The sequence below is a fragment of the Bombus pyrosoma genome, linkage group LG1 (assembly GCF_014825855.1).
Source record: "Bombus pyrosoma isolate SC7728 linkage group LG1, ASM1482585v1, whole genome shotgun sequence".
Taxonomy (NCBI): Eukaryota; Metazoa; Arthropoda; class Insecta; order Hymenoptera; family Apidae; genus Bombus; species Bombus pyrosoma.
In genome coordinates this window covers 2,997,800-3,025,743 of record NC_057770.1, presented here as the reverse complement: position 1 = coordinate 3,025,743, position 27,944 = coordinate 2,997,800, and the positions used below count along the sequence as shown (strand labels likewise).

Sequence of the window (27,944 nt, the reverse complement as noted above, 5' to 3'; positions counted from 1 at the left end):
CCTTTAATGTACCATTCCATTCTGATTGCTAATCTGACGAGCTCACGTCCACGCGTGGCATTGTGTCGCGAGACAGAGAGAAAGAGAGTATCGGCGTGCAGCGTCTCGAATGTCTGGATCCAGCCCAAACAGTTAAAGCTGTCCCTCGATGCAAGTTGGAAACTGTTTAAAGCCAGTTTCTCTAATTCCGCTTTCGAACAGAGGAGCCTGCAGCTTCGATACTAGCTCTAGCTTCGATACTTTAGTTTACAGCTCTGTGGATTGCTTGGCGCCCACGATCGATCGTTTTATTCCCGTTCATAGCGGTGGCAATTTCTTCGCGAGCCTCATTTCAATCGGGTTAAAGTCGCGGCGAGTTAAGTTTGTTTCTTCGGGTTGGTACAGATACAATCGAGCGAGAATTCGTTTCTCCTCTTTGTAATACCTTGAGAAGAATCGGTTTCCAGTGATCTTGACAATAAATGTTAGGCTCGCTCAAAAATAGTCGATCCAGTTTAAGTTAGTCTAAATATAGAGAAGCTAACTGGCATCAATTAAGCCACGCTCGTGGACGAATAACGTTCAATTAACTCTCTCTAGTAAAATAGCTTGTTACTCTTCTGATTAGGGAAAAAGAAAGTTAGGGTTAGAGAACAGAAGCATTCTTATTGGAGGGAATTTATTATAAAGCTTTGATCGACTCGGTCGTTAATTCTCACGCGTTATCGGTTTCAATGGTAAAAACCAGTCGATTGTTCCAGCTGGATGATAGTTGGTCGTTTCAACGGCTTTTATCTGCGATTAGCGATTCGTGGCTCGCAGTTTGCACCTCTTCGTTGCGTTCGCCAGGTTCACGAACCGCTGTCGGATGAGCGGCTAGATTTCAAGGCGAACCAGTTGCCTGATAAAAGGACGTAATAAATAATGTTAGCAGTAACGCGACTGCTGTAAGGATTATCGCTTTAAATACAAGCACACGAACGCCCACTAAATTGTCCGACCGCTAGCTCGCGTCTCCTATAGTACCAGCTGTAAAGCATGATTCTAATTTGACTGGTTGAATTATTTATTGTCGTTTCGCTGTGTTTCGAGATAAACGGATCTGCTTGTCTCCTCATTCCGGGTGACAGATAGTTATTTGATTACGGTACACTCTGCATTCCACGATCATCGAAGAAGCATTTACTTTTCAACAAGATCTTTTCTTTTTCGTTACTTGGCTAGTTAATTGATTCGTTCATGGCTGGTTCATAGAATACTCGACTTTGTATTTAGCTTGATTATCGATATCTACAGTGATTTATTCGTAGACATTTTCTTTTGTGTAATGTGCGTTACACAACGCAAGAAATTTTGTTCGACGTACGAAATTATGCAATTCAAAATTTCACAAAATTTCAGTACAACTTCAGTTTGATACTTTCGACATCGTGTTTAAACGTTAGAAATCTCGTAACGCGAAAAGACTTGAAAATTATCGTCGAAAGTTACAACGATGTATCTGTTCGTCACTTTTATCGTGATTCAAAGTGATCTTAATTAGCAACGACGAACGGTAAGCTTAAAGCGAACCATGGCATTCGATTGTGGGACGTGTAGGTATGCGTGGAATGTGCAAGGCGTCGCAGCCAACCTATTCCCTTGTTCGGTGCATTATCATGCGTCCAGTTTCGCCGAATGGCCAGACAGGTTGTGTATCAACGATTTGTGTGTCACAGCGCGCCCATCGCACTCGGCGCTTGTATCGTCCGATTGTGAGCTAAAAACACGAATTCTCGCGTGTACACGTCCAATAAGATGCCATTAAAGTTAGTAGTTGACGTAATCGCTAACCGTTTTTTCCTAGCAATTCAACGTGGTCAGTTAGCAACAAAGAAATTCATGAAAAATTGAAAATGCCATGTATTTTGTGTAACCCGAATAGGATAACACGAGGAACATCCGGGAAACAGAAATAAAATCTCAACTACTGGCAGTCGATGAAACAATACCAATCGATCAAACGATTTATGTTACCCTCGATTACTTTCTACCCTTTCCAATCGTTTTCACCATCGAAACGTTTCATTTGCCAAACTCGAATACCCACATTTGAAACATCTGTTCCATTCATTGCTGTTCAGTAGTGTTTCATTAGCTGGCCACGTGTCTATGATTTTTCATGTTTTCTCCCAAGTATTTTTCTTCCCTGTTAATACACCTTTATTTATTTGATACACGGTAGAGTATCATTTAACGAGGTTTTAGTTAATGTTTAATTAAATGAACTCTTCTCGATCGAATCAGTTTATCTGAATAATTAGCCGCCATTGTATATATAAATCATAACTAGCGGAAGAAATCAGTGAGCAATTCCTATTATATGAACTGTTTGTCCCCAGACGAATCTAGATAATTCCTATTATACCTGAAACACCTGAGGCTCGATCCACTAGGTCAATTTCAAGAATCACTAGGGACAACAACATCCAATTAATTCAACAAAATCCCATCCACTAACCATGACGCTATACCCGACTGTTTTTTCCCCCAGTCATCCCTTCTCAATCACCGACGAGTCACCATATACATAATCCAAGTTACCCCCATGTCCAATCAAATACACGACAGCTCTTTTACAAAAAAAAAGGGCAATAAGATTCAGTAGTTTGGAGCATTTGATCATCCTTGGAACCACAGAAAACGTGAATTCCACGGGAGTCGGTTGGATTTCGAGGCGTCAGCCGGCAAAACGAGGAAAAGCAGCGGTAAACACCCATCAACTAATGCAAGACATTGGGCCAACGGTGGTAGTGCTGGTGTTCCGTGTTTTGTATGCATAAGCCGACCTCGCTCTCTCTCCCTTTCTCTCTCTCTCTCTCTGTATTCTCGTGGCTGTCGCAGAGGTCGCAGCCAGCAACAGCAGCAATCTGCGCCTCTCAGCCTTTCACCCTGTACTGCTGCAGATGCACGGACAACAGATTCTCCTCGAAGCATACCCCAGGGCCAGCGTTGCCGCTGGGAATGCAATTTAACGTCGTAATTGTCCGCGGATAATTGTAATAATTAGTACCCTTGTCGTTCTCCTCAGCCCTTCGCGCACTCTAACTCCGTGACTACTACGTGGCTGTTAATCATGCTGCTGATCCCATTATAGTCTCTCCTTTCCTGCTTTCTTCTTCTTCTTCTTCTTCTTCTCTCACGGTGAACAACGTGTATGACCTTTGCGATTTTTAAAAGACCGTACAAAGTGGAAGGGCACAGGTGAAACACACGATAGGTCATATTTTTTACCGCTGTCTTTCGTAGCAGAGCAATTAAAGATAAACTACGTCTTTTGACGTAGTTAAAAACGAACGATAAGTTACGTTTCCTGGCTTTCATAGAGGAGCAAGTTTAAGATTCTGTACGATCGGTAATTCCACGTCTTTCACAATCTTATCAGATCATCTCCTTCTTCGACTATTTCACGCTAAGATTCTTCCGTTTAGCTAACACTCGCTAGAAAAATGTCATAAGAATGAAGAAAAGCGGACTTATATCTTTTCCGTGGAATCTTCAATTGTTCGAACCTTTGGATATCGGTCTCTCGATGAAAGCTGTTGCAAGTGACCAGGAAATATTTTGTTTCTCAGAATAATGTTAAAGAAATGAGTCGAGGGAGGAATCGGATGATTTCTCTGTGTTCTGTATCGAGGGTCTGGTGTATCTGATAATTCCTCGGTTCTTCTCGGATATGGATTTGACTTGGAAACGAAGGGTACAATCCTACGAAGTTTTGCTAGTGTAAAGGTTAAAGGTTGTGGATTGGAAGGTTGTCAGGTTTGGTGAACAATGAGAAGGAGCGATCTATTCAACAATTTTGTATATTCGTGAGAAAACTACGAAGGATGATTTCTTCAATAGAAATTGAATTTTCCTCTTTCTTTCGCTTGACTCCGCCTTTATGATTATAAAAATACGATTCAATCGTAAACGAGCAAAAAGATACAGAAGGGCTAATTGTTTTCTATTCTCCTACATTTTCTGCCTCTTTATTTATCATTTAGGAAATAACCAATGATCGATCGCAACCATTAACAAAGCTGGAATTAACTCCACCCACGTAATTAGGTATACCGTATCATTTATCAGCGCGACAATCGTCTTAACGTTGGTTCAAAAACGAACGCTGTTCGCAGTCACATTCATCTTGGCTGGCAAGAAATTGCATAAACATTTGTCGAGCATCACTCCGCCCGGTGCGGTACCTCGATAATGTACGCGCGGCATTATCGTCTCGCGCGAAATTACGTCGATATTTCACCAACGTAGAATAAACATCTCGTTCCCGCGGTGCATCGCGTACACACAAAACTCTTGCCGCTTTCTCTAATGTAACGTTAATACTTTACGCGAAGGGCGTTAACGCATTCAGAAATGGATCGAAGAATTTGAGTAAGTTGGAGATTCGCTCGTGTTTCGTTGTAACGTTATTGAAATTTCCAAACGTTTTATACAACGCGCGCGTCTAACAGTCGCAAGAGAATTTCCGTAAGCGTACGAATTCTTGGATTTCCAATTTTCAAACCTATTTCATCTCTAACGTTGAGTCTTTCCCTTATCTGTGATTTCTCGTTCCAATAACAGTTCACATTCGGACCAGCAGATTCAGACAGACGTCCATTTAATCAGACGCCGGCTTTAAAATCTCGTTCCAATAAATGACATTCTACTCGAACAATGTTTCTTTTTCTTTGACTTTACGTGGAAATGCGAAGAAAGAAAAATGCAGCACTTGCATCACCAGCGTTGCTTACGTGCAACTGATGGAATTGACGCAGGGTATGCGTCAATAGCAGAGAACGTGTTAACGCTGAGGCGTTCGTGAATTTTCAATGGTTGGGTATCGAGAGGCCCCGGAAAAGGGTCCCTCGGAGGAACAGCTTTCTGACGATTCGTGATAAATTACCCGTGTATAATTACCGGGCGAACGTCCGGAACAGGCGATCGTATTCGTCGGTTCGCCGTCAATTAGTCTTTCACTAACTAGACTCTCGATATATCGCCTGTACATACATAATATATGAAATCGTTACTGGCGCCAGTTTTACACGCAGGGTATCGGATAGTGGTGAAAATAGCAGAGATTTCGACGATCGAGTAGCCAGAAGTCGTCACAAACGAGGCGATTAACGATTGGCTTCAATTTGCGATCGTAGCTGGTTTTTCGATCTAATCGAAGTCTGCCGTGAGAAGTCCTCAATCCTCGATGTAAACAATGCTTTTTCACTCCGGTATTTACAAATTCAATCGTTTATCCTTTCATCGTATTGATTTTGTATCATTATACCAATGGAATACCAAGGAAACCAGAGTTGACGCCTCGTAGTTCTATGTGGAATTCGATGTCCGAAAGTATCTACACGCATTATAAAAATATAGTTGAATCACGCATACACAGGTTTCGAAAGTAGCTTAGCCAAAGAAAATGCGAATTTTCAATGGAATTGCAAATAGACCGAAAGCAGGAACAATTCTGTCATGAAAATTCCAACTTTTGATAGAATCTTCGTGATCCAGAGAAAATCGAAATGCAAATATGGCTTCTTTATACTTGGCTTCTTTAGGATTGAAAATAAGACATGATATCTGTATATCGAAAGAAATGAAGAATATTGCACGTCGCGAGGGAAGAAAATCAGCACCTAAATCATCTAATGGCATGAGAGGAGAGCGACGTTCGACCTCGAAAGGCCACAATTCATCCGTATCGGTGCGGGGTGATGGCGTAAATTATCGCGCGTACGGCCGACGCGCGCCTTTTTGCCAGCAACGTCTTATCGGTGCAACGTCGCGGGGACACAAATTGCTCGATTACAGGGCATCGCGAGAGCGACGAAGAAACGAATGAACGAGGGGGAGAGAGTAAAGGAACCGAGCCAAGAGAGGGCGAGGCGATGCCTTTCTTACAGGCGATTTAAGATGCCTTTTTCCGTGAGAAAAAGAGAGTTTTCTTCGTGCTGCTCGCGCTGCCCTCTTCCCGGCCGTTTAACATCAGAATTAATTACGACACGGTAATAAGGCTGATGCACGCTTTTACGCGATACGACGACCATCTCCAAGAGGCTCTTAAAGTTTATAAGGTCATTGGCTTTTCTCCCTCTATCCTTTGGCCCTTTTTATACCTGATACGATGTTACACGATGTTACGCGGTGGATAGACGATCTCGTCGTGTAATCAGAATAATGAGCAAAGCCTGGTACTGCTTGGTCGCGTATCTCGCGGTAATTAGACGATGGATTTCCTTGTCTCTCGTGTTCGTTCGAGGTACAACCGTATACCCTTGTCTACTCCCGAAAATCGATCGTTCGTAGAGGCTCTCGTCGCTCTGATACCGCGGTGTCGTGAAATTTTCTTCCTCCTTGAATCGGTATAAGAAAGCCTGGAGCGCGTTACACTCTGGAAATAAGTTTAGATTAAAGTGTCGTCGCGCACCGAGCCACTCTTAAGAGGATCTCTTTCGTTACTGAACGCGTGTGTGTTGTACACCCGGTAAGCTCGCGAGATGATGTAAGCTTGTGAAATATAAAGGGGGTCGAAGTGAAAGAAAATCGTTTTTCCTGTGGTGTACTTTGTGGCAGGACCACCGTAGTTGGAATAGTCTCTTTTAAGGTAAATAGGTAGCTGTGAATAGTGGAAGAACTGGTTTGATTACGAAAGTGTAAATCGATTGGGGTGCAATTCACGGACGTCTCGCACGGTCTATCGCTAGACCCGGAGGCTTCAACTTCATCGAACCGTATAAAGAAAACGAAATCTCAGACTTTTTGCTCTGCCGTTGTATCGTCTTAACGTAAAGAACGAAGAAATTCCTTTTCGGATTTTCATGCAGATTGTTCAGATCGGTCGTGAGGTCGAGCACGAATAAATCAGCTTCGTGCCTAGGCAAAGAGAGAGCTTAGTCGAGTATCGTTGAAAAAGCCCTGGGAGTCACGATCCCAGTAGCAGATTCACGCGTTATTCACAGTTTCAACGATGGGTAGTAACAGCTGCGAGACGACTCGAGTGAAAATGAAAGAGGAAGAGGGTTGCTGGAATCGGGACTGGTCCGAACCCGGTAATTGTCCCCCTCGCGATTTTAATGATCCGAAGCGAGAGAGGGAGAGAAGTCGCGATTCCTGTCGATGCATTTACCTTTTCGAGCACTCGCTCGTAAACAATGAATAATTTATTCTGTTCGCAATGGACCGGTCGGTCCTCCTGGCTCTCTCGCTCGTCCCTTCCTTCCCCATCCCGCGCTTTTTGTTCCAACCCCGCGTTTGGTCTCGGTCGAGCAATTTCGTGCTGGCAGCGCGAAACACACGGAAGCGAAAACGAGCCCTCGAAGTCGCGCAATTGCCGGGATTAAATGCCTCCCGGCCATTGTTGCGAGACCCGCGTCATCGTCGATGTTAATATAATTCCTGCCACGCTACGGAAAATGTTGCCCGTTCAAAGGGAAAATCGAGTGTTTGGGAAGGTCTACGCGGATCGGCGCGTTGAAAGCTTGGATGTTTGGCTGGTAGAAAATTTGCCTTGAAAATTTAGCTGTTGAAAATCGATGATGGTGATATCGATAGAGGATGCTGCAGAATAGAAGAGGGCAAAAGAGAAGGGGAGAGGGGGCAAAGTGAAAAAAAGAAGAGAGCGAAAGAGAGAAAGGAGAAACAGAAGAAACGAGGCGTAAAAAGTGAGGGTAAGAAGCAAGGGAATTCCAAAGCAAAAATAAATTGTGCGATTCTTCTATTATAATATCGAATTGCAACGTCGATTCCTATTTTCTACACTTATAAAGGATAAATATTACGACCTTTATATAGCAATTTATACCTTCTCTAAATTCTATTTAAAACCTACATTTCTTAAACCGTCGATTAACCTACGATTCTCAATAAAAGCCAATAGTTTCGCTTCAGTTCGTGACACGTGGAACGCTATACGCCTTATCTGCCACCTCTTGCGTTCCATCCAACCCTGAAACTTCAAACATTTTACTAAAAATTTGCCGAGAAACTCGAAACTCTTGGTTCGCGAATAAAGCGATATCGCGACACAGTCCGCTCGTAGCGTAAAGCTCGTTAGGCGAGTGACGCAGGCCGTTCCGCGCGAGTTTTCAGGCGGATCCGAGCGTTTGTTATTGCACCCCTAGAAAGTGCTCGGCAGAGGTAAAATGGAGAATGTTTCAATATCTCGGCGAAATGTTACGCGTTTTATTGCCGTCGCGGAATCTCCGTGGCTCTGGTTAAGTGCTAAAATATTGCGAATACTTTCTCCCTGCGGCATTTCCAGCGAAATATCAGCATTGTCGCGGCGGAACGCAAGTGCAACGACCTCGTAGTGGCGCGAGCGCGAGCGGTTCGCGCTTTGAAACCTGTTAGAACGCTTTGGCAAGCGTGAAATACCCGTATCGGCGCTTGTCGCGCTCGTAAACACCCGTGCCGCATTGCGTTTAATTCGCGGTCGCGTCTGTCATCGTTGAAAGAATTCCTGTGGCGCAGGTTTGCTATTCGACTCCAAGTATGTACAACTTTTGATGATCGCTGTTCGACGTAGAATGTTCGAGTAGAGGAAGAAACATCGTAGCGATCCTTGGTAAATGTATTTTAAGCATTGACGTTCACGGTTATTTTAAGGACCAGAGAATTCTTTATAAGTTGCTGGTATCTTTGAACGTGGACGATACGTACTCGAGTTGGAGCTTGCGATGATAGAATTGTTATTCGAAGCAGATAAACGAGGACGTGTGTGGCTTGTAGTTATCGAAGAGTACGCAATAGGTGGGTTTCTCTCTGTTAGTATTTCTAGTTGTTTTTACGTGGGAACAGATTATGAAAGCTTCCGGTTGCTTCGTTTAATCTTTTTTAACTCTTCTACGTTCTCTGTATCACTTTCATCCGAGTGATATTTTTCTGTCGTTAAAAAGTTTCTTACGTTTGGAGGAAATGTGAAAGAATCGTTATCGATGTACTTGATATCTCGTTCCAATTTTATATTAATTTTCTTGAAACATCAATGGTCTTTCTTCGATTGGAACGAAAGTAAGTTCGAAACATAAAGAATTGCGGAAAGATCACGATATAGATCAATGAAATAATCAATTAATATTAATAATATTATTATGACCATAGACGTTACACGTTCGATCTAGAGAACCGGTAGTTACACGCTGTTTAAGTGGTCAGAAGCTACACGGATAGACAATTGCGTTAGGTGTCTCCGATTTCAAAAGTCCTTTCAGCTAGTATTACACGAGAGAGCCAAGCAATTTGTTCCAGATTTACACCGCAAAAATGCCAGCGAGTACATTTTTACGACCGAAGTGGAACACGAGTGATGTTGCGTCGCGTTCTAAATATTTATTCGTTATACTTTCCCAATTCCTCTCTCTCTCTCTCTCTCTCTCTCATATTTTCAAAATAATCGTACGCAACGTAACGCGTGTGATATTTCGCAACGTATATCGCTCGATAAATTTAGTTGACGATGATATAGAATTACAATTGGGCGGTCCAGCATGTGATATTCCAATTTTCCTACATTTTTCCTCTTTCTACGTTTTTATATGTTACAAACAGTTCCTTGATCTACTGATATCTATAAACGAAACCAAACCAGTAAAATTCTCGCCCACGTCTTACGTATAAAATCTTGTTGGTTCATTAACTCGTTCTCCACCCAGACTCTTCTAAGTGAAAACTACATTTTCTCATATCCAAGGTAACTGCATTCAAGTCGCTGTCAATTTTGTTAGTCTGAAAGAAGAATCTTCTGCATTCATTTTAATTAATAAAGGCTACACGATAAAGGATACACTACGCGATACTTAAAACAAATCCTCGTTTAAGCCAATCTTTTCTCCTCATATTAATTATGGAACCTTGTTACTTTATCGTGTGATTTTCCATTCAAACTCTCTAAACTAAGTTAAATAAAATCTTAGCAGCTCCAAAATTTCGCTTACACCGCGTAACAAAAGGCCTAGTAGCAAGGTGCAAATCCCCCGATTCCGATTTAGACGGGGGCAGGGGGCTCGCTTGTTCCATTCGGCGCCATTCATCGTGCTCATCCGAGAGGAAGTCGAGGTGTAACGAGAAAACAAGAGGCAGCCAGAGAAACGAGCGGACGCCTGGACTCGCCTCGACCTCTAAGGGACGAAAAGGGAGAGGGGAATTTTAATGGGGCAACGGGGCTGTTCTCCTCAATGGGAAAATTGTACCGGAAGTCTCGGTGCCGGAGGTACGGACTAGCGGAGCGAGCACAGGGGTTAAAGGCCCATTAAGTACGCCGCGATCTCGTCCTGCGTCGCTCTGTTGTACGTCGGAGCGAGAAGGACGGCGTGAACAAGAAAATTAAAGAGGAAGAACAACCAGGTAAAATGCGTAAAAATTGCGGACAGAAATCGTGGAAATCGCAAATGGTGGTTTTAACAAATTCGTGGGTAGGTGTTCTTTTTCGTGTCGATTTTCTACTTCGTATTTCCCACTACTTTCCATCCTCTTTTGTGCGAGTTTCCCTTGTCCGCGCGGAAACCTTCTATTCCATCAGACTCGAAGTTTGGAATCACGATAGCGTAAAAGGGGTAGCATGGTTGCAAGAGGTATTTGCATATAGTCTCATTTTCCAATGAAACGCTTTTTACGAGATTCTATGTTTCATTTTCGTTGTATCAAAATTTTACGAAAGCGTGGAGGATACAAGTTTTGATATATTTGGAGCTAATGGATTAATTATTAAGCAAATATTATAACAAATACAACGGTGCGCAAATATGTTTTATAGCCACTGTAAATATCTTTCTCGTTGCTTCTGTTCGTGTTAACAAAATTCGTAATTGGTAATTTCACCGAAATTTTGAAGCATACATTTCATGGAAAATTCGACTGATTTTGCTTTCACATATTATAAGTATTGTATCGCCTGTTATTATAATCGACTCGTTTGAATTTCTATCTCGCAACTCTACCTATAGGATAGACGTATGACGAAGGATTTTTTTAGCGGGGACAGATTTTTATTCGAAACGAATTTTTTGAACCGAACGGGCGATAAAGGTTGACGGAACTTTTTTTCCAGTGCGAAGGAAAATCACGAAGCTGCGGCAAGTTAAGCGGAATCCGGGGGAAAGTTTGATGAATCGGGGCCAGTTAGATATGCACGTCGCTTTGTCAAAGTTACACGTTACCTAACCCAGACCCGCTGCCCTTTTTCGCGAGTACACCGGTGAAGTTGGACTTTTATAAAGTCTCGACGTTGGTACGACATGCACGCGTGAGAAACACACATTTTTACTCGGTCTGAATTCCTCGATGAAGTAAATAGCAGGGTTGCGAGCTGTGCGCCGCGCGCCGCTCGTCTCGTTCCCTCTATGTTTGACGAAAAAGAAAGAAAGAAAAAAAAAAAGAGTTTCCAGTAGTGGCATGTACCGTGCAAATTAATATAACAGCAATTACGGTTTTTCCATTTTCGCGACTTTTTATCGCGGTTGTCGGCCGGTTCCCGTTGTTTCCTCGGGAATTCGTCCAACGATAACCGACGATAATCGGGTTCGTCGCGATAGAAAAATGGAAAAAGCGATTTTACATTTACCACAATTTCGGTCCTGGTTTGGTATTTCTAGTGATCGTAGAAACGAAAGAGAAAGAGAGCGAGTCGACGCCCCCTGCGAATCAAATAAACGACCGACAGTGAAATTACGAGGGGCGTGCGAAACTCATTTGGGCCGAATCTTTAATTAAACGCGCCGCATAACGCCACCAATTGTCATGCAACGCGACTATGTCCCGTGTAAAATAATTTCTTCTCCTCGTTTCTCCTCCTCTTTAACTTTCTCTCTCTCTCTCTCTCTCTCTCTCTCCTTTTTTCGTTGTTTGCGCTACGACCTGTACGTGGCTAATTTGCACAAGAAATTTTGCGACCCTGTTTTTAATCGTTGTTACATGCGCGTACAGTATGTCGCAATTAGATCTTATTTGGACGATTACTGTTGTCATTTGTTTTTCAGCATACAAGCTGGAAAAATGAAATGCGATTCAGAATTTGGCGACGAATGCAACTTATCGTAGTCTGTACGGGCATAAAAGCTTTACGAATTTCCTTAAATCTGTCATCCAATTGTACATGTTGACCTGTGCAATTCTAAGATATCATGTTCTATGCTTTATTTACAATGTCATAAGTGCACTCGCGTTACGATCCTATTCTACACTGAATTGGTCGCGCTATAAACGACATGATAATTCCATCCTGTACCATGTCTGCATTAAACGCTTCATCATCATCATTGCTAATTTTCAACGTCGAACAAACGCGGAACAAGAAGAGCGAGAGAGTGAAGAACGAAAACCAAGGTTCTTCGATTGCTAGTTTTACGTGAAGCTTATCGAAGAAAATAGCCGAAAGAGCAAATTCTACGGATATTTTGGAATACCTTAGGAAGGAAGCTTTAATATTTCGTGTGATCGTCAATCGAAGTCTACCTTGTCTCTCTCTCTCTCTCTCTCTCTCTTTGTCTCTCATTCGCTCGTTCACTCACTCGCACATATTTTCTCTCGTTCTTTCATCTTATACCCAGCGTAGACGGTGGAGTTCGTTTCCGATTTATTTCTTCCGCGTTATTTCACAATTCTGCAAAAATAAATGAACGATTAATCGATGTCGCGCAATCTGCGGAACTTTCTGGCCGAGCGGAGGCCGCAACCGATAGGAAATCCGTTAGCCGTGAAATTAATTTGCTGAACGACACGAGATTTTAATTACGTTTGGTAATGATCGCATACATTTACCCACTGAGAACACACACGCTCACACGCACTACGTCAAAGTAATTAAGTTCTGCCCACGCTGCATCATAAAAGACGTTCACCAGCGTAGTGTCTTCAACCTCTTGAGCCAACTCGTAAGATTTCTTTATATTCCTGCCCGTTTTCCATCGTGCCGACTATATTTCTTGTACACGGTCGAGTATTCGTCCACTTTCGTCTTTCGGCCTGTTTCACATCCATCTTGACCCTTTTCACGTTCACGTTGCCAGTTTCCGTTTTCTTCAAAAGGTACGCCGCGGAAGTAAGAAAGCGACTCTCCTGCGCACATGTATAGAGAAAGAGCACGTGTGCGATGGTTCCTTTGCGTACATGGAACCGTGTACACGTGTGTCGTATATAGGTTGACTACTTGGAAATTCATAGATAGCTCGGAGGGTTCGAGGTAGAATTATTTATTAGAGAGAAAATCTGTAATCCTTTTTCACTGAATTTGTCACATTGTTTGCCTTGCTTTCTACAAAACGGTACCCTCTCAATCTTCTCACTTGCATCTATATTTCACAAACACTTGCACGTATTCTATGTCTTGGTTTTCTCACTGATAAACAGTAGTCCCCACGTGTGCCACGAATATACACGAATATTCTTTTCCTCATTCTATATATATTTTTCTATACATCTTCAACGAATCTTCTGAATATCTCGTACATCTTCTAAGAAGATCTATCTTTATAAATTAAACATCTAAGAATATCAATTTGTATCGCTATCGTACTTAAAATACAATCCGATCGAAATTTCCTATAAATCGTGCACGATCGAACCTGGAAAGGTAAGCAAGAAGAAGATAGGTTTCGCAATCTGAGCATCGCTTAGTCAAACACATGACAATCATTGCTACTATACTGCCGTTGGCTTGTTATGAGCTTCACCAATTTGCGTAGACCAGCGATCTCGTGGACAATTGCTCGTAATTAACACAGAGGCCAGTCGTCGTTGCAGGACCAAGCAACCAGTCGTATCGATGGCTACCCCTCGTAGATACTATCGCGGAAATTGCACTTACCGTTTCTCCGACTCGGCTAATCCGATCCCCGTAGGGTGAATTCGCGGCCGTAGACTGCGTCTAAGATCGAAACGCGCCACCCTGCGGGTATTATTACGCGTGACGGAGCTTACAATCGGGTGATTTCGGTTGAAACGTTACCCACCTACTAAACATCCGATTGCACTTTGCTCACATTGCTGTCGCGTGTGTACGAGGCTTTAGGTCGCAGGAAAGGGACAAGGATGGAACTTGTAAGGGTGGTTTACGTGCTTGTTGAGTTTCGAGAGCATTTGATGGATGGATTTGCGTTGCTTCGAACGTGTATTTGTTGAGAATTCCCGATTTCGATGAGAAAATTACACGTATTGCATTTTGCGTTACGGAGAGGTAGAAATCAGAGAAATTGTTTGTCGGAATAGATGTTGGATGTTAGATTCAGATTAGACTGGCTGTATATGCTGTGACAGAGATTTAAAGACAGATGGCCGAACAATGAGAAAGGGTTGTGAAAGCTCCCATCTTGAACGACCTTGAGGGTTGTACGGTGTTCAGGCAGATGTGTATTACGTTTACGTTAGAATATGTTAGAAGCTAGAAACGATGATTGTACCTTCATATATGATGCAACTAGTATTTTGAACTAAAATGTATAAATAAAAAGATTTCTTTTGTGTAACTTCTTGGACGATTTACCATTTCAATAATAAATCACTCGCTACGGAAGATACTCGCTGTTTGATACGTTTCGTGACAAAAGTCGCTCAAACTGACAAACGATCGTAGGTCGACGCGCACGCGACAGCTTCATTTTTTCGATAGCTCGGAAAAGTTTGTTCGTTGATCAAACATTCGCAAGAAAATTTCTCCGATAATTTATGCATCGTCCGTTCCCAAGTATTCCTGGTATTCGTGGCTACGATTTATGGCTGTTTCCCCGACGATTACTGCTATCTATAATCAATCGCAAGTCGACGATGGACGCGCAGACGATAAATTAATTAACCGAAAGCCGCGAAACGTTAAGTTCGGCGCACTTAATCGGACGCGGACGAGTCAGTTTAGCAGACAACCGAGTGTAATTAACACCACGGCACATGGCATCGTTTGGAAACAAGCCACTACGCGGGGGCGTATCAGTATCCTCGTGCCCTCTGCCGTGTTGTAGAGATACAATCACGGAAATTGCTCTTACCATCTCGCCGACTGTTAATCCGATTCCCGTGTAGCGTTCTCTCTGCCGTTTGTGGCAGTCGCCGCGACTAAGTCCAGATGACTGATTCGTGATAAGGGATAGATGACCGGATCGAGATAAGAGAACATGATACAGAGCTGGTACAGCACGAGGAAACGTTGCCTGGCGGACAATTCCACGGAGCCACCCCTCGAGAAAATGTTCTCCCTGATGTTCTCTTCGGTGGGAAGCCCATTTTTGTTTCTGACATACTCGCGAACGAGTATCAGGTTTTCGAAGGGTGAAAGATGACATTTCGGGTTGGCTAACCTGTGGAAAGTTAGAAAAATGGGGGTTGGGGTAGCTTTGTTATTATTGTTGCGCCGAAATACAGCCCGTAGTCATTGAATTAGAACCACGTGCAAGAGTTTCCCATGTTTATTCTTCTTACAAAAGGTAGAATATTCGTAAATGAGAAATTTTATTTGGCTGCACAAATTATTAATAAATTTAGATCATGTATACGTAGGAATTAATTTATTAGTATACCATATCGCAATTCGTCGAAGAACATCCTCGTATTCTTCGTGGCTGGAGGATATAAACTATTAACATGCATAGGTATAGCCTCATCTTAAGAATTAATAAACTTTGCTATTAAAGTTTTCCCACGCCTCTCTAGTATTCTAAAACCGTACAAATTTTAATTAATCTTGATTTGATAGCCGGAGGATGTACGTGCTTTACCGCGTGATATTACAAAAACCTGCGAAGACGAGATTTTTATACCGAAACAGAATTTTGTACAACAAGAACGAACGTTGGAAACTGTTTTAAAATTCAATTAACGTGGTATACGTATCGGTCTTAATTTTCGCCAACGTATCAAAATACCCAGGCTTCGAGGTAATGACAGCGAAAGCCTCGGTATAATGATTCGCATAAAGTAATCTAAAAAATGGCTCTTTACTTTCTTAACGATCACAAATTGAAACGCATAGACGTACATAGCTCGCGCACCATTGAATTACTCGGTAACATCGTTTCGTTAATAAGACGTAACGACGGAGAATTACGGTTCGTAGTAAAAATACGCGGAGAATTTTCGACGAAGCAAAAATGTATCAGTCGGGGGTAATAAATGTTAATACGCATTTATTGCATCCGAGGGACGATATTAAGATCGTCAGCTTGGCGTCGTCGGACTGGCGTCGGCGTTGGACATTAAAGGAGAGAACGATCCTCATAACGCTGATATTGCGGCAAGTATCCTTCAGACTTATGATTACACCGACGAATCCTGTACATCATCGGGGTGTCGTGTCTTTGAGTGTCCTTTTTACTTTTCCCATTGGTCGCCTCTTGACAATTAATTCCTTAATCGTCCACTATTCTCGATAATGTTCTACCTCCGCAATTCCAGCTCCATGCTTTATGCAGTGCATCGGAAGGTGTAAGAAAAATGTAGTTAACAATATTATTCTATAAAATAGAAATTACATGTGCATTTTGCGTGATTCGATTGGCTTGCGCGAAATAAAACAGTAGCATTAGCACGACCAATAAACGTGTTATAAAATCTCCAAGGTACGTATTTTATTCTTGCGATTAATTCCAGTTTCATGCGAGTAATCTTGAGTTCTATCGTATCGTAAATTGTTGAATTCTTCGTAGGATTGCTTTCGTATATTTAATATGAAGACAGTCGTTGACAATATAAATACTCTGATGTTTTCATCATCGTACGAGAACCATAGCATGTTTCAAAAATCTGTTCGACCTATAGTCTCACAGATGGTCAAAATGGTCAAATTTTTATCTCTTCTATCTTTCTCGCGTATCTAACGTTTAACCAGAAAACGACTGGAAACAAGCAGCGTGGATAGTCTAAAGTTTCGAAGCTAAATATTCTGTATAAATGATAAATGTATAGTGTAACATAAAATTCAAATGTCGGCCAGAATGTACTGAATTTTTCACGACTCGAAGCCGACTCCTTCGAGCTTCGCGCGGAACCGAAATGGTAAAGACGATTCGGAAAGCTTCGTCTCTGTTATTTGCAGAGCTAATTTTGTATTCGCTAATCGATTTACTTTCCCTGGAGAATCTTATTCCGCGGTTGTAGCGCGTCGAACAGTAAATCCAATTAAAGATACATCCCACCCAATACCTTCCATCGATTTCGTGGCCGGGCGTTTTCGTTTCGGGCTCAACGAAATATCACGATTTTCGATTACCCATCGGGCGATAAATAAAAATGAACGGGGCAAGATGAACGGGGTATAGGTATTTCGTTTTATTGCACTAACGGGAATAGGAATAAAGTTTATAAAAATAAACGACTTCGATATTCAAAATAGGAAAAAGATGAATGGTATGGATATAAAGTGATAACTTTTAATAGTTTTATATATGTTTCGAATACAGAAATATCGTGAAGAATAAGCGGAACACAAAGTTCTCGCGAAGCTTTACGATCGTAGATCACTTCGTAATCGAGGAATAAAACCGATCAATTCACTTTTTAACAATTTGTCAGTTTCATTATACAGGTAGATATACGATTAATGCTGAATCTTTAAGGAACAAATGTATATTTATAGAAATTTATGGTCGCAACAGATAAACATTTATTGCAACAAAATAACGTAGGTGGTAGTAGTAAGTATCGAGATAAATTAAAAAAATCGCTTCTGAAATATCGTCACGTCTTTACAGTTTTTAATTTATAGAGTTAATCAATGTGGCTTCCGAATGGCTCAATCATGAAAAGTGTCATAAATAGGAAAAGATTGCTTCTTCGTTTAATATCAACTCTCTCAAAGTAATATGCAAGTAATATACGTTAGAATAGAATGAAATTGCCCTTGGAACCTGCATAACGCTTCCGACTGTATCGATTTTTCTCTACGAAATTCTAATAACCATCTCCTTTAACCATCCTACGCGTTCAATGCTTTTAACTCGACGCGCTTCCCGAGATACGTCCATATATAAATTGAATAGGAATTCAATCTTCCTATTCAATCGGACTTCTATCGCTAGCACGATGCTTACATACATTTCGGTCGAATTATCACTAATAAACGCATCGTATACCTATCAAATTATTAAACGGGTTTCACGGTAAATATGATACCGACCGAAGCCCAATTACATTCCGAATAAACAAACTATTGATCAACGTTATGTAACGTATGCAAGCTGCTGTGCATCGAAACACTGCTTCGCCTGCCCCCTTCGATATATCATAAAACGAAACGTCCCGATAAACCAAGAAAAAATATCGATTCTCTTAAATCGTTAAATAAATTCACGTTTTATCCTATTGTACGAAATTTTAGTTAACATTTTCATAAAATTCTATCTCCCCTCCTCCTTAAATCGTATTCGATGCTTGGCAAAAAAAAAACACCAGTTATACAAGAAAGATAAAGTATACTGGCTTAAAGCGTGAAATAAATATATATATATTTTATCCACAATATTAATCTTTTCTAGTAAGTACTGAAATTACAATTAATAACAGTTACAGTGTCATACGATTAATTACAGTCACACGGTTACATTCAAAGACGAAGATTGCAATTGAAATATTCTTATTTATCAGAAAAATAAGTATACTAAAAATTCTCTTTCGTCCAAAAAGCGCGTTTGGATATCCCAAACATTTGATCAACGGAGTATACGGTATAAGTAAAAAAAAAAAAAAGAGAAAAAAATCACAGACGATGCGAATGAAGACGAGCGGCACACCTGCATTTACCGAGTTTCCAGACACATATTCCCATATGATCGAGAAACGGAGATACGTTTCTAGCTCACGAAGAAATATATCGAGGGGTTGGAGTATCGAGTGGCGAGGTTCGATCGCGTCTTCTGCATCCCCAGTTCAGGGGAGGCAAGCATATTCTAAACGGATCCCGCCATTTTAAGAGCATCTACCGGCACAATGGAATTTCGCGGCAGAACGGACAGGAATACACCGATGGTGGCTGGACTGGTAAAAAGCGCCTGTTCCCTTGTCGTATTCAGCGGAGATGCATTTGCAAGCTGCGAAATACATATTTTTGTCGATCCTAGCGGTGTCGGGATGTAGGATATAAAACGTGGCCTATCTTGCTCGATGATCTCGGCCAAATGGAGCTAATGAATATCCTTTTTCCGATGGCGACGTTTCCGCGATAAACTCGCGGCATATGCGCGACGGTATTTTCCCATGAAAAATACGACACTCGGCCGACCGCTTTCCCCCGTATTTTAATGTTGCTTGCTTCGCTGCGTTTTAAACTCATAATGTTACCTTCTTTCTTTGTTTTAACATTTTAACGATATTCCTGCGTGAGCTATTGGTAGTGTCTCTTCTTCTCTCTTTTCTTTTTCTTCAACTTTGCCAATCGCACGTTTATCGATCTTGTCAAACTTTCCATACCAGATTCGATTCCTTTTTTATTCGACGTTTGGATCAAGTTTTTGTAAGATTGTTAGCGACAGATTGTTAGTGGCAGGATATACGTACATTAATATTGCACTATTTCTGCTCTTATTGAAGCTGAAATTTCCTTTTTCAAGATCTCAAGTTTCTTTGGTTCCATTGTTAAATAATTGTTAACTAATCGTAATTCTCTGTAATACGTCCTAATTCCCTGATGTTATACATTTTTTAACGCTACGTGTTACTTAAAATCAGTAAGACGAAAACGACTCACACGACTATCAGCAGCTCTTGCCACGAAGAGCTTCTGATAAATCGAAAAAGTATTTTCACGGGACGAGCTATTTTTATCGACACGCCGCGACGTTTTCACGGCCGCTGACTTTCTTTGCTCGAGATCCTCTAGACAAACAGCATAGAGGCTAACTCTCTTCTGGCCACGTCGATTTTAAGATTCCTCGCACGCGTGCTGTACGTTCCAACCAGTCAAGATCGCATCGAGCACACTCGCGGACTTTGTTCATTCAACTTCCGCGAACCAATCGACATCGATGTGTTTATTAACCGCCAGAGTGATGAATGGAATCTTGTAGACCGACCTCGCTCAGTTCGTTCTTTTTTAAAGAACGACCCAATGGGATCATCCTGATAACGCACGCAAATTATTCGGATCAGACAGCGTCGATTACGCGAACAAATTATTCGTTTATTATGTGCTTGATTCCACGATTAATTATATTGGCCAAATTTATTTACGCTAAAGCAGGTGTAATGAGTTTACATATCTTGCGTCGTGCGATTGTATATTGTGTTACGGCTGAAATACTTCATTCGTTGATTCTCAGTTGATTTTAATAAATTACCGCGAGTAATATACCTAGAAAATTCGAGTGACATGGGTTTGCTCCTGATCGCTTGATGTATCGAGGTTAGTAGAAATTTTCCCTCGTTCAACTCTGTTAAATCAAACTTCATTGGACTTAGATTGATATCGTTAAAATACAGATAATTTTTCATTGTTCGATATAATTTTACTATTTCTTGTATCTTTCACGTTTTTTACGAATAAGAAATACGAATAAAATATTCCAGGCAAAAAAGATATCTGCAGACGTACAAACATGAAAAAGAAATGAGAGGAACAATAGGCGATTCGTTCGTAAAGAACTTGTTTGTAGAAACGTTACAGGCAGAATTTTCTATGCATCTTACAATAATAGGAATCGTAATGAGATAGCAGAAAATGTTCGTGCGATTTCGCTTTCGACGATTTCGATAATTTGAAACCGAAATTCGAGGAAAAATCCAGCGTCGCCTCACGCGATTGACAACGCGTGAAAAATAAAAGATGGAAGGGTTGTTTTATCCGGCAATCGATGGAACGCGTCTCGGAATCACGGCGAAGACGTTAAGGTGAAGGTCTAGGGTACTTGGACTACGAGGCCAGATTTATAATAGATGCACATGGCGTGAAGCCAACGACAAGGCGCCACAATATTGCCGCTTAGTCACCTCAGCCAGGTCTTCTCTTTGTCCTGTTCTACGTTGACTCGATAAATAACAGAAACGTCTACAGGAAAACTGAATATTTACGAAGCTATTTGGTAACCGTCTCGGTCGTACTCTACTTAATCTTTCACTTTTCCTTCTCTCTTTCTTTCCATAATCCCATCTTGCGATTTCTTCTTTTTCATTCCGTTCTCACCGATGGCCAGACGTTACTTTGATAACTATATTTACTTCGACGCTGATACGTTGCGACAACGTGATCGCCGATTTCAGCGGAGATCTTATTATAGATATTTTCCCCTTTCTCCCTTTTTTGATTAAAACTGAAAATCTACTGTGTCAACCCTTTTCTCAAAATCACTCAAGAAATGGATTTTAATCTTGTTACGTTCTCTACATCGCTTTCCACCTAATTGTGTTTTTATAGTATCGCAAGATTTTCCAAGTTTGAGCAAGATATTGTTCTTAACGCTTTAACAATGGAACAAGCCGATTGAAGATTCGTATGAAATAATCGCACGGTAAAAACGTTTCAAACAATTAACGTAGAATATGTTAAAAAGGCCACTCTGTTCTCTTGAAGCATCGAATCTTTGAAACGACGATTCGTCGCGACATAAAAATTTGCAGACGCTGTAATAAAGTTAAATTAAAATACCTGCAAAAAATCTCTATTTGCCTATTCGCAAAAAATTCCATGGAATCTAATCGAACCTAATCACCGCATGCTCATGTTCGCCGATTCTCTCCCAACTGTTATCTCGCGATTCGTTTACACGCGTTCTCGTTAACAAAATTCGCTAAGAAAATTGCGTCACGCTAATTATTATCGAAGTGCGCTGGCCGTAACGAACGCAGTATCGAATGGCGCCAGACAATTAGCTGGGTGAATTCCGCGAAAGAAATTGGCCAGAACGCGACACGGGAACGAGCTCGCTACTGTGAAGGCGTAAAACAAGACAGGAAAGCGGCCACCGAGAAAGAGAGAAAAGGAAGAGCGAAAGCACGGCCGAGTTAACTTTAATTGCCCGGTCGGCTACATAATAAATGACATTGCAGACGGCCAAGCGGAGGAAAAATTGTTTCGTCCTCCGCCTCTGTCCACCCCCCAATCCTTTTCCCTCTTCGTACGGCTCTTCTAGTCTGCTTTCGTGCAGCTTGTTCGCTGGAACGATTTCTGTGTCGGAGCTTCGGGAAACCGGGACATATTGATGGCTGTGTAATGTTATTTTCAGCGATACATTCATCTTGGACGCGACACTTTCGCCAAGCTCGTACGTTCTTCCCGGAAGGAATTTATTACCAGAATTAAATCTTCGTCGACGACTCTAAAGAATCGCGAATAATATCAGCTTCCACTTGCCAATTTTCTTCTTTTCTTTGGTGTATAGATCCGAGTGTATATTTGTAGGAAATTGTAGCGGATTTTTTTGTAGACGGAGTAGATACCGCGATCGTTTGTTCTGGTTCTTTAGGTCCCGTTACGTGGCAGCTTTGAAACAATTTCTCGCCAACGCCGTTCCAGCTACAGGTGCAAATAAACTTAATAGACCTAATTAGCGGTATGTTCGGCGATCTCGTAAACACGAGATGCACGAAGGAAACGACTCCTTCGCGAGGCTTGTTTGAGGCGCGCGTGAAAAAAATTGCTCTGAATTTTTCTTCGTATTTTTAAATGGGTTAATTCTTTCGTGAGTAGCAACTTAGATTCTCGAAGAAAAGATTTCGATACGAAATATAGCGAACGATAAAAATGTCTCTTTTTCTTTCTATCATCCCTTACAGAGAAGGGTAACAGATGCTACGGCGCGTATTGAATATATTTTGTAGATATAAATTAAAGCACATAGATAAAGAGAAAATTTTAAAAAATAATATTCGTAATCCTCATTCTTCCGTGGATCATAGTTTATGAAGCTGGTCGTGGCTTCTGTGCGATTCAGTTTTAACTATTGTCGGTTGATCTTCGGTATTCATCGCCTGAGAAACAACCTCACGGTGTTTCGTTCGACGAATCTCTTTATCGAATCCCTGACAGCGTCACTTTCCACGTGGTCGGCGTCACGAATCGACTTTCCTTCCGCAACTTTTTCTTCGCTTTTCCGCTTTAAGAACGCGCACTGGATGCCGAATAAGCGACGCTTGAAGTACTTTCATAGCGGGACGACTAATTAGAGCGATTTAGCGTCCGTCGTCGACGTTTATTTAGAATGCAAATGCGGACTTTTCCCAACCCTTTCCCCGCTGTTCGCCCCTCTCGGTTCTCCTACTTTCGTTTTCCCCGTTGCTCTTTCCGCAACCCTTCTCCTTCTCCCCCCGTTTCTCCCCCCTTCTCTCTTTTCCCACTATTCCTTCCACTACACTTTCTGCCCTCGCTTCTGTTTTCCACGTCTCTGTGCCTCTTTCACTGTTCGCTCTGCTTATTGTTTCGCCTTTTCCTCTGTTCTCCAACCTCTGTTCGCTCTGTCCTCTGTCTCCCCTTCGATCTCGTGTTCTCGCACGATGCATTATTTCCAAATTTGTTGACATCCTTGCGCTCACTGAAGCACCTTCTTAACCCCAAAACGCCGCATTTTTTGGCACAGCTTCGCGCGTATCGCTTTCCGTGGAGTGAATTTTGAAATAATAAATACATATATATGCAGGAATGTTATTAAATTAGTTTGTAGGTTACAGTATGATAAATACAATATCGTTTGCCCTTGCACGAAAACGAATACAATATCCCGTTTCGCGTATTTATTTCTCACTACTTTTACGACACGACAACACAACGATCTTCACACGACCACGATAAATTCAACTCTGACAGCATTTACCACGCTTATTTTTCCCTTAACATACCTTGGTAACGCTCACAACACTCCTTGACAATATCAACATATCTTAACAACGCTAATAAACAATTACCCCTCACGCCACGTCCTTCCCTGATGTCACGCTATCCCACATATATATATGTATTGGTCCAGCTAACTACTTCGGTACATATTTAATGGGTTTAGCGAACGAGTATGTTTGTTAATTCTTAATAGGTATCGTTGGATTACAGACGACTGACAGGTGTTTGGGTTGAGTAACTTAATTTCTATTTTTATTCCGCGGTTTAAGCGAGGAAGAACGATGGAGTTTATCACGAAAGTAAGTAATTAAATACTCTAGAAGATTAGAGCGGAGATTTAATTCAAATTTAGCTCCAATTTCATCTACCTACGCTGTCAGATACTCTAGATGCAAATAGAATAGGAGATATCACTGAAAAACTAAGCACAGTTGAATTCATCTAATTAAAACACTCCAGAGATTCAAAATAGAATAAAAAATAAGACGAAATATCCCAAAGTTAAAGTTAAATAACCTGAGTCAATTCCGGTTCGTTCGCGTCCCGAAACATTTCAAAAATAGAGAAACTACAAAATCCTAACATTTATCTCACTCAAAGTCTTTCTCGTTGAAACAAAAAATTCCCAACCCTTATAAACCTGTTACCTTGTTTTTTTTCACGCTTAATAGAGCACGAAAAAGCCGCTCAAAAGCGTAACGACTGCAAAAGAAAGGGTGGAAATACATCGGTAAGAAGGGAGTCCCCGTTTTCTCCTTGTTGGAAATTACGACGGGTGTTTTCGAACGCAATGGCGATTTTTCATCGCGAAAAGGCAGAGCGACTTAAGCGGAGAAAGGCAGAGACAGCCGATGGAAGGATGCGACGGTTGAATGGGAAGTAATCGAATGAATGGAAAGCGCGACGACTGCTTTCGCGTCGTCAGAACGTTCTGAAAGGGACGTTAGGTGTTGTTTAAGGGTTATTGTTGCGGTCCTTTTGTCCTGTCGGTTCGCGGGACGCGGTCGTCGTTCCGCAACGTCGAATGTAATTTATCGGGGCGGAAAAAGGGCGCGTTACCTTCACTACCGCCGCCGTAGTTCTTTTATTGGGACGCGGCGACCGGAGAATCGTATTGCATGATCTTTCGTCCCCGTGATTTTTTGGGTTAAACGGAGGGTTATTGCGAATCTTGTTACATCCGTAACGAGCAGGGTGGAAATCCCTTCGTTCGAAGCAGATATTACCTAACGTTCTCGAGCCGTTTCCAACAGAAATTTGTAAATTACAAGTCACAGGTTATAGACTTTTCTTTTACAATGATCGTTTTATTAAATGCAAAGTCGTTTTATTAAAACTTGTTTCGTGAAACGAGTAATCTTCTGACCTTAGGTTTTGGATAAAATATGAGCGTACGGGGTAGAGGGGCGGGCCAGGGGTAAACGAAATATAATTTGATACGCGATAAATGCAAACGTTAAAAAATGATAAGCAAAAGGGGAGGAAAAATATTTTCTGCGGCTGCCTCCAATTAACTGTTTATTAACTTGTTGCTGGACGTTTGAGACTCGTTTAAACAACCCTTCTGCGAATTCAATTTACCCAAATTACTTTAATCAAAACTCTGACGATTTTCTAATTACTTTACCCCTAGTCGTCAAAGAGATATTTGGAGAATGTAATTATACCATTTTCTGAACTTCGTGTTTCCTCCGTCTTTCTTTTTCATTACAATTTATGACCGAGAGGTCGGTGGCAAAAATGAGATTCTATTATCTTACGTTATGCGTACAACAGAGGTAAAGAGGATTAAGGATACACATATACCCATGTGTAGATTAATCGTAGCCTGAATCGTTTACGAATTTAAAACAAATATTTTCCAAAATAATCTCTAAAGAGGAACAAACAATCGTAAATTTTTAAGTAAATTCTAACAAATAATCTATAAAACAGCCGCTAAAAGCGAATCATACTCTCATAATTATTATTATCGGTTACAAAAAAGACGTAAACGATCGTAAAGCAAATTTTAAAAAATAATACCTTTCATATCACCACTTTTCTCCGCGTTTCGGCTCATTGGCTTGTGCGACGTATTCTCGCATATCAAATCTGCCTCCAAAATTATGTAAATAGCTACATATACCAGGACGAAATTTTATTCATTGTCAATCCTGACGCGCGGGTATCGCGCGTTTATCGTCGAACAAAACGCTTTCGTCGCCTCGCCATTAGCGACAAAGTCGAGGTCTTCTGACCGGCTACGAAATACGAGCGGCTCGACCACGATTTATAACGAGTTTTAATAGCAACGATTACTCACGGTTGACCCGTGAGTAGGACTGCGCGAAACTCGGTAAACCATAAACGTGATTTTCATGACCATAAAGTTCTCAGCTCTCGACAATTACGTTCGCAGCTTTCTTTTCGACCGAAAACCGGCATCGTTCCCGGGACCAACGATGTCCACTTATTCGTGAAACACTATTTTCGGCGGCGACCACGAAAACTGGTTACAGTCGTCGTTCGAGTTTCTCCTTCTTGCATCCAATCTTACGCGATAAACGTTTCCTTGGTAAATTCATAGATATCTCCTTTCGCCTGGTAAATAAGTTTCAAAAGGGTAGAAATTATGGTCGCTTATTTCTAGAGAAATCTTCTATAATTTAGACGCGTATTATTTTTATGGAGTTTGAGACTGTTAAAGCTGTAGATTCGTGTGAAGTTGATACTTGAAAGTTATCATCGGTGAAGGAATCGATAGAATAAAATGTCTGATTATTATTCAACTAGTTGCGAAGTGGACAAATTATTGTCTGCGGTAATTATAAAAGAAAAAATAAAGAAAAGAGTAGGAAGAGAAACGTAAACGTTCTGACATGCCCCGACATCTCAAAATCTGTTTTTCCAGAAATGCAACGACTCCAATTGCACTTTTTTTACGCGAATATACACGACCATTCCCATTGTTTTCCTCTTCCTTTTTATCGATGCGTTAAATCAGCCAGCTTTCCCGTGCTACACCGAATCACACGCGAACCTTCGCTCACCTTAAGAACGAATTTTTCTCCCAATTTTACACCGACGAGGATAGAAAAATCCAGGAAAAAGTTATCGCGCATATTATACACTTACAAGTTTAATGTTCCGGCATAATGGTAGCGCGACGAGGAAACATTTAAACCAGCGAAACTTTCGCGACAAAAGAAGTTGCGTTAAAGTTTCAACTTTAAACCTACCAAAATGTTCTCATCCCTCTCATTTCCCTCGTGTTTCACCTGCTTCGTGTCAAGCATTATTATTTTTCTCTGCCCAAGCCAGCCGTGTATTGATAGCAATGCACAGTCTGTGGAATTTTATACAATTTAAATATAATATAATTTAAAAAATAAATTATCGCAGAATAAATAAAATAGATTAAACAGAAATAAATAAAATATCGAGAGGGGAGTACTCGTGGTGTTTAATAGGCGAGACAGGTCATCGCGTAGGCTCCATCGTTTTAGTTCTCTTAGTAAAAATATGAAATCGCGTAAAAATCTGTCGCGGTCTATATCTGATATATAGAATAATATATAAAGTTTAAAAAATTTGAACGTTCTTCGTTGCAGAAAATATGCGTGTTCCAAAAGACGCTGGAGGATCTTTCGTCGCGGATGGCCGGAGCCGAAGCGATCCAGAGCGGCTGGCAGAATCCGAACGATGCGAACGAGGCGACGGAATTACTGAAGCAATTGGAGAAATTCGGCGAACGACTCTTGCCCATCCAGAGGAGCATCGAGTACGCGAACGATCAAGCGAGCGTCTTCGCCTCGAGCAGCGTCATCGTTTCTCATGCTTTGCTGGCGAAACTCGAAGATCTCAACACCAGGTACTTACCTACCGATGAATTCTCATTTCTCCAACGATTTTGATCCTATCGAATTTATCATGCTAATACGACACGTATGAGACTTGGAGAAAATTTATCGTCTTCCCTACGAAGAAGTTTCATTACAGTGGACTTGGTCGTTTGGTTTTATCCTCGCTACGATCTTGAAATTTTCGTGATACATAATTCGCTTTCTTTTCGACAAGTTCGAAGGTTTTTAATGTTCTAAAAAAACTTGTAGCGCGAGATTGAAATGAGAAAGCAGGTGTCCTTTTATACCTTTTAAATGATATAAAATCTCTTAAGAAGTTTTATTGAAAGTGAAAAAGACACGTCGAGGATGAT

General features: G+C 41.3%; 1 protein-coding gene across 8 annotated transcripts in view; it reads left to right on the top strand.

Moving 5' to 3' along the window:
• Positions 1-27,944, top strand: part of LOC122571259 (dystrophin, isoforms A/C/F/G/H) — a 438,419-nt gene that overhangs the window by 402,238 nt on the left and 8,237 nt on the right. For all 8 annotated transcript variants that reach the window (XM_043734851.1, XM_043734846.1, XM_043734833.1 and 5 more), the window contains one exon: positions 27,340-27,599. In XM_043734851.1, coding sequence (XP_043590786.1) covers positions 27,340-27,599 — 260 coding nt within the window. The remainder of the gene's footprint in view (positions 1-27,339; positions 27,600-27,944) is intronic.